Source organism: Drosophila rhopaloa, unplaced genomic scaffold, assembly GCF_018152115.1.
Source record: "Drosophila rhopaloa isolate 14029-0021.01 unplaced genomic scaffold, ASM1815211v1 contig_2, whole genome shotgun sequence".
Lineage (NCBI taxonomy): Eukaryota > Metazoa > Arthropoda > Insecta > Diptera > Drosophilidae > Drosophila > Drosophila rhopaloa.
The window spans coordinates 14,723,600-14,738,153 of record NW_025335083.1 but is presented as its reverse complement, the minus strand read 5'-3'; the positions used below and the strand labels follow the sequence as shown (position 1 = coordinate 14,738,153).

The following is a 14,554-nucleotide window of genomic DNA, read 5'->3' as shown; positions in this document are numbered from 1 at the left end:
TTTATTGACGTTACTTTAATTGAAAAAATCTTTAAATATATATGCAATACAGCTGTAAGCCAAGTATTTTTTTAGTAAATAAGCGCAGTCTAATAAACTGACACCTTTTTATCCCCCTATTTTTTTAAATCCCATAGTTTATATGTACCAAACCACTGCAAACGCTCTTTTTGTTGGTAGCATGTCAATAATTTTATAATACACACAATTTATTGGCCAAACCATCGAAGGTTGATGCCAAAGAGAAAGGCGTTAACAAGGGCGGCACTCACATAACCACTAACAACACCAAAAACAAACAACGCCCACGGAAGGACAGATCAACTTTCACACGCACAAAATGGTATGATATAATGTTTATAGAGCATATACGAATACATATATATACAACGACACAGACCATTTCCGCCAAACGCACAACGCGGCGTATACTTGATATTTAATTCAATCTGGGCGTAGGTTTTCATTTTTTGCCGTTGTAAGAGACGTGCGCTTTAAATTAACACAAACAAACGTTGTCAGCGACAGCAACACCCATACACACACATCCACCACCACCCAACACGACAACAACAACGAAACACACACACACATACACATATACACACGGGCAGGAGCAAAGCAACAGCAACAAGGCACTTGACAATTACAGACTCAATGACAGTCACAGCCAGCAAATTTATTTGCATTTTAGCTGCCTTTCTGGCCCCGAATCCTGTCGCCTCCTCCGCAACTCGCTTTTCTCGGCTGTACCAACTGAATCCATGCCCCTTCTTCATTCCTGTTTCCCTGTATAAATTGCCTGATATATATACCATTATTTAGCAAGATCAAGTACTACATTAATTTTACGCATTAAAAAAAATTAAGTAATTAACGTTGTTATTTATCTACATTATTAGTATTGACTTAAAAGCTGCTTATTATTATTTAAGATAATATTGATTTTAAGCCAGCTTTTGGCCAACATTTCTGTTCTTTTATATGTTAAAAACTAACGCTTAAATAGATTTTTAATTATTCTAAAAAAAATTATTTTGGGAATCTAAAACATTTTCTGGGCTCTAAAAATAAAATCTATGAAAAATTACTTTTACTTAAATTCAATAGCATAAGAGTGCACCCAAATTAGTTTTTTATTTAAAATAATGATTACATGGCATTTAGAGTTGTATTTTAAGTTGTTGGAAAGCTTAAGTAAATGCTGAATCAAAAAAAATGCGTTTTAAATGTAATCGCAAAACATATTATCATTTTTCTTCACCAGAAAAATACAGTGTATGTTCGTTCTGTATGTAAATCCGCATAAACGTAATTCTCTGGCACATAATCACAACGTACACACTCGCCCAATAAAAGCAACCTACTAACTCATGCACGTCTGATTAAACGCGAAAATACGCGACTGGCTAAAAAGAGGGGGCGGAACCCACACGTGGCCGCCTTAGAACCCACCATCTTTCACCGCAGGCCACGCAGTCAACCAAATCCAAACACAGCCGTGCTTATTAACATAGATAGCACCCGGGCACATACTTATATCAGCCCGCTTAACCCACGTTTGCCCCCCCAATTAGCCTTATTTGTGTTTAAATTGCATTAGGGGCAAACAACAAACAACAGAGGAACCAAATAAGAACGTCAGAAGGGAAAACACGAAAAATTGACGCATTTGCTAGTTAAGCTTCCACTAAGCTGCGCCATTCAAAGCTTTTACCGATATATTCTTTCTTATCGATAAGTTCAACTAAGTGCCCAAAGAGCTTAAGTGTATTTGTTTTAACTAAACCGAGCCAGACAATCGAAGCCATTACCCAATGCGATTGGTCGTACCCACATGTCAGGATTATCAGATACATATGTCTATATTATCACTCCCATCGAAGAGCATATTTGTTTGTTTGTCGTCTAGCCAGAATAGCCGCCGTAATTACTTACATTTTTGATCTCGTTCATTTTGGTAAATTGCCGTCCAAACTCCCACAAGTCAACGCCGAACTTCAAGGCCCAATTGCGAACCCTGAAAAATAAAGTAAGATATGGTTCAGTTTTTATTTTAATAATTGGATCTAACAATTTGTGAATGAAAACAATTGATTTGCTAAACTTTTACACAAGAATTATTGTGAAATGAATTAAGAATATTATTGGTCTGATAATCTTTTATTGCATTCCTTCAACATTAAAAAAATTTCCAAACTCGTCAAGCCCGAAGTATTATGTGTCATGATTTAATTGCCACAAGGTTTACTTGAATTTTAAAGGCTATCACATAATTGTATGACATTTAATTGGGACTTTACCAATCAACTCTCAGTATCATATATCAACATTTTAATTGGCACCAGTTTTGTTTTAAAGCTTAAAACGTGACTTTGAGGGTATCATTCAAAATGTTTACAACTTTTAACAGGTTGATTTCAAGCGACCAATCTTACTTAATCTACATTTATTAAAGACTTTAATATAAACAATTATCGTTGCTCTGAACTCGTTAAATATTTTTAAGGCCAATAATATTGCAATTCATCGACACGTGGCTGATTAAAAATCAATTAAAATCGATTTCAATTTTTGCATTAATTATTTCCAGCTCATTACGCATACGCATAAAAATCTCTCATTAAGCAATAAATGACTGGATGGCAAGAACTCATAACCATTATTATCATTAAGGAAAATGTACTCTGGGAAAATATTTGTTCAATATTAGCTAATAAGTTTTCTGCGAAACAAAAAAACTATGTATTTTGCAGGACCGGACTAAAGTCCAACTCACTTGAGAAACACCCAAGACAGCAGCAAAACTCATTACAGAGGACCAACGGATGGGAAGGGAGAACTCTCAAGGGTCGAGGGATAACAGCAGGACCAACAGCCAAACTATTGTGAAAACATTTGCCAAACATTTATAATCTAAACGCGAAAGTCAAAAGCAAAACAAAGGCAGCACAACGAGTGCTCATAAAACAAGTCCCAGGGAAGGGGAATGTGACTGGAGCAACAGCAAATTGAAAATAAAGCATCAAGAACCAACGTCTAAGCGTTGATATAGACAAAAAAAAATATAATATTATAAAAAGTATGAACGAGAAAAAACAACCAAAAAACAAAGTCAAGTTGAGCCAGAGTAAACCCCTTGCAGAATAATGCCCCCAAAAATATTTGCACAATTTTATGGCATTATCTGCAATATCAATACGGTGGCGCAGAGAGGGATGTGAAACTCCAAGGAAACTTCTGCTCGGGCAGCAGTAACCGCAGCAACGTTGCGTATACGCAATGTTGATTATGTTGAGCCGTCGGCGAGCCACCGACCGAAGCAAAGACGACGAGGACGTAGCTCGCCCATCTAGATACAAAATAAGCGCATGTTTATATGCTATGGCCAACGAACGGGGAGGTGGAAATGGCGGAGGAAAAAGACAGCAGATTGCGATGGGAAGGAAGTGCAACTGCAGTCAAGCGGCTACAGACAAAGTTTTATGGCTCGGGCGATGCCAAAAATGAATTTAAATTATATGAAAATTGTATTATAAACGAAAACTCGAGCACTCCCCGCATCTGCGTGGCCCGCAGCAATGAAAGCGTAAACAATGAAGCGAAATAAAGTGGCCAACAAAGTGATTGAAATTGGATAATGCTGATGGCTGGCAACAACAAAGAGCTTGCGAAATTATGGTTGGGTCAAGTGATGATAATTAAATGGGAGTCACACCATGTAAGGGTGAACTATAAGCGAGTGGGATTACTAGTTAAGTGGCAAGGAGTTTACAGATTTGAGTTAAGTTTATAGCAATAAAAATGGGTATTTCCACTAAAAGAAATCACTTAAAAGTTCTCAAAACTATTCAAGGATATTAATTCAAGAATTATTGAACAATGAAATAACAACTATAGGTTTATCTTAACGGATATATATAACAAGAAATCTTTTTGGAATGTCTGTGCATAAATACTCAGTCCTATATTCCTAAAATACATTTCAAATATGTAGTTTTCCAGCATAGATATGAGTAGGAATGCATAACGAAATTTGGCTTTTAAGCTCAGTACGACATTCTATTTCAGTTGGGTGCTATCAAAAAATATTCAAGAAACGCCACTCAGTTCATGTGGAAAATACACATATATACAGAGAGTAGGAGAACAATGCATAAACTCGAACACATTTCCAAAGAAACAAGAAAAACATTGAGAATCGGGTCCAAAGCAGCCAACAGCAATGAAAGGCCATCAACGTCATTTTCTTGGGCTGAAGTGGAAGAGGTTTTTTTTCCGATTCTTTGGACTCTTCCTGCTGCCTGTGGCCAGCAAAATAAAAAGTCAGATTTTGTTTTACACATAGATACTTTTTTTGCTGCTCGACCAGAAACTTGACAATGGCTAAAACTATGTATCTGTGGGGGTAGTGCTCAGGTGTATTCGTAGTGACTTTCTATTCTGTCTCAGCTTTTTGAGCACGAACCAACCACGTATGTCATGCTCAAGTACCATACACCCAAAGCCATCGAACCAGTTTCGTTCCATTGCATTTTTTCACATTTGTTCTCCTCGGTTGTTTCACGTTTGTCTTTGCAGTTTTTCACTTTTCTCGGGCGGCAAGTTTATGCCGAGGCAGGTGGAAATAGGCTGTTGGGTAGTAGTAGTAGTAGTAGCAGTTCCATAGAGTAGGTCAATGGGTTTTTGCCATTTTGCATCATTGAAATTGAAATGAGTCCTCTTCTGACGCTGCCAGCAGACTTGAATGCGCAATCACAAAAGCGCACTTCAATGAGCCTTCAACGTGTGCAAAGGTATTAAAATGTTCAAGCAAATACTTTCCAGTAAAATTAAATTTAAAATCGGTTCTAAAATGAAAATCGATTTCATATTAATTTAAAGAGAATCATAGGCCGACGGAGCTTAAAGTAATAACAAAAATATAAATCGAACCTGAAGTAAAATTTTATAGATAAAGTAGATTTTTTCAAGGCAAATATATTTTATTTTTGCTAAAAGGGTAAACGTTTCTATGTTTTGGTGAGCCGTCCTTCATTGGATCCCTAATTTCCTTTAATTTTAAAACATCGAAAAATTATAATCCGACACACATTGTTTTTGTTAAGATATATTTTGTAAAGATCTGTTGATGTTTTCGCTTTATGTGGTTTTTAATTTCTTTGAGTTATAGAAACTATTTTATATATTTTGGAAAAACTCTAAATTTATAATGTCATCAAAGACTGTTAGTTTAATTAAATCCGGAAGCCAACTGTCGTTCGCGATCTAAGTACCTAACATGTTTTGCAAGCTAACTTCTGCTAATTAATTTGTTGTGTTCCATACTAATTCAAAACCCACTTTAAAAAAAACTAAGGAGGAATTACGACTGGCGGAAGGTGGAAAATAAAAACCAAAATAATGCGCTAGACGTAAAACACTGCTGTCGCTTCTGTTTGTGTCTCTGGATCAACTTCTGCTTAATGCACTTTCACTGTCATTTGTCATAAGTAGTTAGTGCTCTGTTTGCTCCCTTTTTATTTATTTTGCTTTATTTATTCACTTAAGCTGCCCCCGTGGTAATTAGATCTGCCACGCCCAAGCTGAAAAACAGCGCAGTTTTTCGAATGCAAATTGGTTTTAAGCAGCAAGTGTGCCAGTTGCAGATTAAACGAATTAAACATTACGATTAAAATCATGAAAGGATGGTAATTTCAGGCAGCTAGGGTAACATTACCTTGCGTTTAATAAAAAAATTGATTAGATTATTTTCGAGACGATAGAAGTATAGTTATTACATATTATTATAGTATAATAGAAAACCATTTAAGTAATATAAGAATTTTTTTAAAGAAAGGTTTGAAGCTTATTTTTTGATTTCTTTCTTATTTTTATTATTTTAACAAACACACATTTTGTTATCTAGCTTAAAATCAATTGGTTATCAGAAGAACTATTTAAACAAGTTGCAAATGGTAAATTTCGAAATCGCTTAAGTAAAAAACGACTTAAATGGACAGTAAAAACTTGCACATAAAGAAAGTTCTTCAGTTCGATTAATTTCCAGCCGAGTTGAGTGAGGTCCTGAATCGATCGCTCATCTGCTGGCCGTGCCAGAAAAGGAATCATGTAACAATCCTGTTGACACAGGCGGTCCCCTTTTCCTCCGTTTAAAGTTTCTGGCCACGGCACGTGACCCATAAGATGCTGTCAATGCAACTGCCTTTCGGATGGCGAAGGATGAGGAAAAGGATGCTTAAGCAAACGAGGCATGCATTAAAATGGCGATGGCTACAACTGCAACTGAAAATGAGGCAAATGAATGGGCGGCAAAAGGGGGGCGCGATGGAAATGCGGACGGCCTAAGGAAAACCCGTTGAAGGCCAGGCCAAAGGAAAAGCGGGCCAGGCGAGGGAAAATAACGCTTTCGACTTCGCCTCGCCTCTATTGTGGAGCGGGATTTGGGTCAAAGCAAAAGCAATGGCACCGACACTAAAGACCAGGACCATTGCCACTAACAGGACCAGAATCCAGAAGCCGGACCAACTTCATCATCGTCATCATCGGGCCTTGCCAAAACATAATCGTCAAAGCTGGACCCTCAAGGCAGCAACTCGACCGAACGGTCTGGTTGTTTTTGCCGCCTGCCAGCAAAAGTTGAAATAAATTTAATTGAATTTCTGCAGTGACATAAAGCAAATGGCAACATGGTCGCCAGAGAAGAGACGAGTCGAAAGAAACCCGGCCAACAGCGAAAGCAAAAGTTTGTTTTTCAAATTAATGAAATTTATTTTACGCATGTGCCACAACATGTCAGCAGCCGAAGACGGACGAGAATAAAAGAGAAGTCAAAGAGTTAAGAGAGTTTAGTTATGAAAACGGGAAAATTGACACCTAATGGTCCTCATAATTGCATGTTAGTCGATCTTATATACACTTTTTGTTTAATAATTAAACCAAGGCCTTGCTGAAAATAAACAACAAAGTTTTTCTCCTTGGTGTATGTATTCATACAAAAGCTGGAAACATTTTAATGGCAATTTCTAATTAATTGATATCCACCAACATACATGTATTTATTGAAACGGCTTTCCTTAAGTTTTGCTTAAAGAGAAAACTTTCAGTTAAGCACTAAGCAATGAAATGACCAGAAAGCAAACGCTTCAACAAATAACTAATTGAATTTCAACACAAAAGCCACATGCCAAAACTAATTTCAATAAATAAAAGTGACATTAGATAGAAAAGCAGCACCAAAAAAAAATCACTTAGTGTGTCTGTTCCGGTTCCTGGTCGACCCACAAAACTCCCACCAGCCGCCAGTTGTCCTTGCCTGCAAATGGCAGTTGGTTTTTGGGTTAATTAGCCAAGTGAACGTTGCGGTTACGTGTGTTGCCTTTCTCTGCAACACCGTGCCACCGAACCAACCAACCCACCAGTCGTCGTGTGAGGCTAATTGCAAAATCCTATTATGTATCCATTAGATACGCACACACCCTACCGTCAGGCACAAAAGTATCGCGTCGCCACATCAGAAAGTTCCCTAACCTCCGACTAATAGAATTCGAATTCTCATATATACAATTCATAAACATCTTGGTGTATACATAATGATGAAAAGATATCTTTTGTTGATGACATTTTATCGCTCATTATTTTTCATTTATGCACATTTTTAATGAAATCCCCCTTTTGGTGACATTCGCTTCAATATGCTTCTTGTACGAAAACGATAGCTATAACTATAACTATAAAGAGAAATAAGAGGGAGTGAGCTGATTTTATTCCAATCTGAGTGTGGTAAACAAAGTAATAATCATAAATAAATCGGTCTATAAAGGCAAACGAATGGGCAAAGTTTTGCACAAGAGATTTTGGTATACATAAAATCCTGATGATGCATAAAAACATTTATATACAAAATAATTACTAAACTTACATTTTATAGGGCATTGACAAAAGGACCTTTAAAATATTTTAATGCTGCAATATATATGTCTACTCACAAGGGCTTACAAGTAGAAATAGAAATGGCATTTAACATATTTATCTGGCCAATTATTGACTTATTTTAATTGAAATTTGTAATTCAGCCCAATAGTTATAAACACCTAACTTTTACAGTTCAAACTAAAATTTGTTTAGCTAAATTATTCAGCGGAAAACTAAACACTAACGAATTTCGTCCATCCAAAAGCAAAAACAGTTCAAATTTGCATAAATGTTTCAGCAGTTTGTTTGTTGAATTGTTGACGAGATATCGGGTAAATTATATGTAGAACAATGAGCAGGGGGAAAACACTGTTGAAACGTTTCGGGGAGAATAAACAAATTTACAATTAATTTCCTGTCCGAGGAAATTGCCAAATTATTTGACAAATGCATAATTGAAGCTGTTGGGTGTTGGCTGTCGGATGTCAGATGCTGGATGATGAATAAAACTTACTCGTTGTGTGGTATATCCTCATCCTGATCGGCGAATGCAACAAATATGTGCATTTTGAATATTAGCACGCCCAGCACAATGGCCACAAAGCAGCTCCAGTGTTTGCTCTCCATTTTTGCTTGTTTCGCTGTCCGTGTGCGTATTTATGTGGATCAATTTGTTTTGGATAGCTCACGATTAAATCCCTTGTTTGCGGCTTGCCCCCACACTATCGATTGGTTTTCGGTTTCCAAAATGTCGATTTTTTATTGTTCTCGTGTTGTGCACATGGAATAAACACCACAGAACAGTTTACAAAATAAATAGAATTTCCGTTTTAATTATTTTCTTCACCTATTGACACTTCACGAAAAATGTTCTCTGCATCATCACAATAGTTTATAACTTTTGTTTTAATTGCATTGGTTAGTTAGTTTTCGTTTTAGTTTATGTTTGTTTTTCATATACTTGTAGTGAACGCTTCTAAGCAGAATAATTTTTGTTGCCAAAAGTCTTTATTGCTTTTTCCGTGTATATTCAACATTGTTGCAAACCTTTTGTGCACGGTTTTTTAGTTTCGGTGACAAATGTTAATTGAGCTGGTAGTTGGATGAGTGGCTTGCTTATATGTGTTTCTAACCTGAAATTAAGAAGAGAAAGTTGAATAAGTATACAAATACAAGTGAGTTAGGGCAGAGCAAATGTTGAAATATTAAAATTATATTCTATATTTCTTCTTATTAATTATTCTTTTTATTTTTGTTTATAATGAAATTGGTTTTTTGTAAAATGAATTAACTGCTTGATTTTAGCACATATCAAATTTAAAGAAAGTGATAGCCCTGATGTATCTGTATGTTTTACTATCTTTCCAAATGTACGGTTGGTTTTTAAATAAAATAAACAGAAAAGAGACGATTACTTTTATTGGCCATCAGGCTTTGGGCCATGATTGTTATAAAAGTTTATAATTTTGAGCAAAACTTTTTTTAAATATGCGAACATTTGGTTTTGTGGTCTAGCGATATTTATTTTCGTATATTAGGCAAAGAGAATAGGTTTAGGAATAGTTTTCCATTTGCTCTCAAACAGACCAGAAATATTTCAGCCATATATGTTTTCACGATTTTGATTGCGGATGGGGCTGAACGGGCTGATTCCCTGGCTCCAAGTGGATTTGACCTAGAAATGCGTTACCACCCACCCCGCCCCCACACGCACACAGATGCAGTGGCATAACTCACACACACACAGACAGGAGCAACTTCGGGATGTTTTCGAGCTCGAAACTCGAACTCGACTCTGGCGTACACATGCGCAGTGTGGGAAGGCGGCTTCACTCATTCACCCACACTCCTGGTTTCGACAGAGAGACGTCCTTTTTTGTATGGGCATGCCACCCCCTAACAAGGCGCACATTGCCATACATCCTGCCTGCCCTGCATCCCCAAGGATATCGCGTAATAATTTTCATTAAATACGCTGCAAGCCTTTTGCCTGGGCTCCAGCCCAGCAACTACAACCACATCCGCAAGAAAGAAAGACAATTTATTGCGGCCAATACGCACTCACATATGCACGCCTCCTCCGCATATCTAAATATATGTGTGTATATAACCGGATTTCGCACGCTTTTCTGATTTCCACCCCCGCCGTTTCCTCTGCTGCCTCAACATCAAAAAGTTTGACAGAAGTGGAGCGCCATCCACGCTGGGGATGCGACATCGAAGCAGAACCACATGCAGAAACAGCAGCGAGTCAACGACTTTGCTGCAAGCCCTTAAAAGTAGGCAATTTTAACCATAAACTAACCCATGTTGCCTCATATGCCACGTTACTGTCCTTAGCTGTGCCAATCAAAAATGTAGTTGTATTTCCTATCTTAAAAGTTAATTAACAAGAAAGGATCCCCACTTACGCAAACCGAAATTTATATACCCTGCAGACATATTCAACTTTTCTAATTTGACAGCAGGGTATTGTGGTTGCAAAATTAAAAAATCGTAGGTAATATTCCGATACCCTTGAGGATTTCCACAATTATTTTCCTTTTTTTTTTTAATATTTACATTTTCAAGAAATAATAAACTCAAACGAAATTTTTTTATGAGTGAGATGTCATAATGCAATTGTATTGAAAAATTATTATTAGTGGTAAATGAAATTGTCTTTGATTTTTTAAGTGTTCGACAATCTGTTTTAAAACTCATAGATTAAATTCATATAAACTGATTTTCTAGCTTTATAGATTTTTTAGGTGATAACGAATTTATAGAGTCCTCTTAGTCAGAGAACTAGGCTTTGAGTTAACATTACATTTACTTGAACTATTAATTGAAAGGATAGGATTTACTAAATACGAACATTAATATTTAATACCCTATTCAATGCATTCAACTGAAAGTTTCTCATTTACGATTACGCCATCAAAATAGCCTTTCCCGAAGGGTCTCGGGTCGGAAAAAATGAAACAAAATAATAGTGATAATAAAAATAAAACCATGTGCAACATGGCGTATACGCAACGTTAGCGTCAGGCAACGTCAAACGGGCGAATCCATTGTTGGAAAGTGAAAGTTTATAGTTGGCGCACGTTCATAAAGTTTTGCGTGTTATACAAAAGATTTATTATATCGCATATATCGCTAGCTCCTGCCATTCTTTTTTCCATTTCCCCATCCTGCGCGTTGGTCCTTTCCCTTCCCGATTTCCCCCACACATTTTGCCTCTCTGTTTTGTTTGCCTTTGCCGTTTTATGTTTGGCCTGACTTTTGGTTTTGTTTGTCCCACACAGCAGCGGTAGCTTAAAAGCAATATGGCCTTGGGAGTTTTCGTAATGGAATTAATGTGCCTGTGAAAATTTCAATAGGCGGCGTACAAAACTTTTTTACAACCAAAGACGGACATGTCTGTGTGTCTGGCAGTAGAAAATGTTGATAAGTTATAAATCTGTTCGCTGTTGGCTTTTAAGCAGGCCATATGACATATTTATTGTTATATGTTGAAAGGCTCTTTTGCATCACAGTTGCCCATGTGTTTTCGAATACCGGAGTAATATGAGCTTTGAAATTAACGTTTGGCAACATTATTTAAATCAATTTATATTAAAAATTTAACAATAAATTAATTTAAGAACTTGAATTTCTATATAAAAGCAAAATCTGCAATAAATAAGCGATAATACATTATAGACTTCATTTTATTACTTGGTATCGTAATACACAATTGCAGGTTAAATAAAAATTATTTTGTTGCATTAAGAACACAAGGTAGAAAGGCACTTCTTTTTTGGGTGTTTAGTTTGTTAAAATTATGGCCTATTTTGGCTTTTAAAATATTGTAAATCAGTTTTAAAAGATTAAACAACATTTTTTTTGGACTTTTGCCTGCGAACATTATATTCCCTTATTTTTTGCGATTTAAACTTAAGAATTCACAGTAAAAAGTAGACTACTTGCTTTTCTTTGGTATAAAGCTTACAAAGCATAACTTTTTGTGGTTAAATATACTTATGAAAAGGTAATCTGATATTTTCATATCAACTCACTGAAGTAATTATTATTTTAAGCCAAAGATTCTTTGAGCATTCATTTTACAAATTCAAAGCATTCATTATTTTTTTTTGTATCTAATTAAACCTTATCTTTCAAACGGTATTTATGTGATACCATATTTTCTGCGGGATAGATCTCATCGACTTTGAAGGCCAAGACGTAAAGCCCAAAAGAATAATATTCTCATGGCCCGTTACCCACGCATGTATGTCTCTATATATATGTATATATTTATATGGGTAAACAGCTTACAAAGCTGCAGCGGCTGGGTCTGGGGAGGGGGGTGCTGGTATTAGGGCGAGTTGGGAGTTGGAAGGCCAGCCAGAGGTTACGGGGTATTGGTCAAGCCTTGAGATTTTACGCAGCTGCGTAAGCTGCGTGTCTGTAGTACACGATAAACCGTTATTATGTGCCATGTGCCCGTGTGTGAGTGTATTGTGGTCGTCCGTGTGTTTTGGGGGAGTGTGCGTAGTAGTAAATAGTAAAACGGCGTAGCATACTTCTTTGGGCGCGCAAAACACAAGGACCTCACACACACACACAAATGCATACCTCTATGCGCGAATTTTGATTTATTCTCCCATCAATTGAAACTTTGGTAAATTTATGGGAATTCGGTTATTTTTGGCCACGCTTTCGTTAGTTATTTGTCTTTTTGTTTTGCCCATTTTATTGTGCAATCAACGGGGTACTCTCTTTCTCTAAGGATACGAGCTCTCTCTCTCTCTTACCCTAGCTCTCACTTACTTGATGCTCCCGTGCGCGCCAAATTCGCAATTTCGAATTTCGAGTGCCGAGTGCGAGGCGAGGCGAGGGACTTGACCAAAAACAAAGTGGCCAAGTGGTTGAGATTGGTGGGTGGGTGGTGCAGCGAGGCGCAGAAATTGCCGACACTTTTTACTACGCGACTTTCGAGCTGGAGAAAGCGACGCGAAAACGAGAAGCGCGATTTGGAGAGACGAGAGATTTATTTGGCTGCGCGGCTCCGTCTCTTCGGCTTTTTGGCGCTCACAATTATTGCAGCACCACCACCACAGGCACACTCACACGCACACGCACATACATTATACATATACACAGAGATATCTGTATTGGATTTTTTTTCCAAAGTTTGGGTTTTGAAGATATATCCTGCGGAGTACAGAGATTTTCGAACTGAACTTTAAAGGGACAGCGGTTTTGTCACTGCTACACTTGTATCTTTTATCTTTTCTGTGACAAATAATATTGCACTTTGAGTCGGTGTTTCTTTCTTGCTTAGTGGTGTTGCTGGTTGCATTGGGGCAGAATTGAATTTTTGTTTCGACGCGGTTTCATCTGCTCGGAACGCATCCACACTCGCCAGATTCTCGCCACGAACTGAGTTCGCTCTTGGGGTATCATTTCTAGCTTTTGGGGCACGATTCCTACCCATTCGAACACGTTTTCTCTCAGCTGGATATTGTTGGGGGTGTATTCCGCCGGCGTTGCCAGATTTATCGATGGCCCCTGTTAACCTCTCCCTCTCTGCTAATATTATGGTACGGTCGTACTATAAAACAGTTAAAATTTTAAAAAAATTTAATAACACAGTGTTTTACTAAAAGAAAACTTTAAATTTACGTAGTATTGTTTCATAATTTCATTGTACACCGGAAAACTCTGCAATATGCATAAGAATATTCGTTAAAAACTCTGTTCTGCACTTAAGTTTTTTGAATTTTAACTGCTTGTCAACGAACTCAGCTGATTAATAGTACGACCGTACTAGTTGAGAATACTCTTTAAAGGCCCTTTCCCGCAAATAACATTTTTGAATTTTAACTGATCTTAGTACTAGGCTTTATATAATATTCCTTTCTGAAGTTTATCTCTTTTTAAAAGCTTAAAAGTGATTGTATTTCCTTTGAACAAAAATGTGTAACTTTTATATATTAGAGAAATTTAAAAAACTTTTTAAATTTGGTTTTCCATAAAAAAAAACTTATATTATTTCTAAAAATTACATTTTTTAACAGATAACACGACTTTTAAATAAAGCACAATAACTCGGTATCAATATATGAATGATTATAATTGCAATCTTTCCTGAATCTAAGCCATATTTCTTTGCATTTCTAAAAGTGATTCTTATTTTGAATTAATAAAATTATTTAAATCTGCCCAATCGTACAACACTAGTTATGGTTCTTTAAATTTCATTTATTATTTTTTGGATACTGCTTTCTTTGGGTAGAAAACGATTTCTTCTCCAGTTATTTTTGCTTCAGAGCCCCTTAAGAAAAACAAGATTTATAATTCAGTTTTATTTACAAAAATATATTTATTTAGTCGTTCAATCAAACTTGATTTGTATGGTTTATGATTTTTCAGTTGTTTATTTATTGACAGCAAATCATAATTATAAGCGTACTTGTGAAATTAATTAAAATCAAATTCATATTTTTAAAATGATTATTGCTTTAAAAAACTACAAATAAAACATAAATACATTAGATTTTTTTGTTTGTTTTTCTTTTAGTTGTTGTTTTTTGTTGGTTTTTTGTTTTCATTCCAGCCTTAATTGTATGAACACTTACATGTTATTTATGCCTAGATTAGCGAATAATAATAA

General features: G+C 36.3%; 1 protein-coding gene across 2 annotated transcripts in view; it reads right to left on the bottom strand.

Moving 5' to 3' along the window:
* Window positions 1-13,330, bottom strand: part of LOC108044035 (voltage-dependent calcium channel subunit alpha-2/delta-3) — a 48,370-nt gene extending 35,040 nt beyond the window's left edge. For both annotated transcript variants that reach the window (XM_017122887.2, XM_017122888.2), the window contains exons 1-3: window positions 12,709-13,330; window positions 8,429-9,047; window positions 1,939-2,020 (exon numbers count right to left, since the gene is read on the bottom strand). In XM_017122887.2, the coding sequence (XP_016978376.1) occupies window positions 1,939-2,020; window positions 8,429-8,541 (195 nt within the window). In that variant the 5' untranslated portion in view covers window positions 8,542-9,047; window positions 12,709-13,330. The remainder of the gene's footprint in view (window positions 1-1,938; window positions 2,021-8,428; window positions 9,048-12,708) is intronic.
* Between the last annotated feature and the right edge of the window lie 1,224 nt (window positions 13,331-14,554).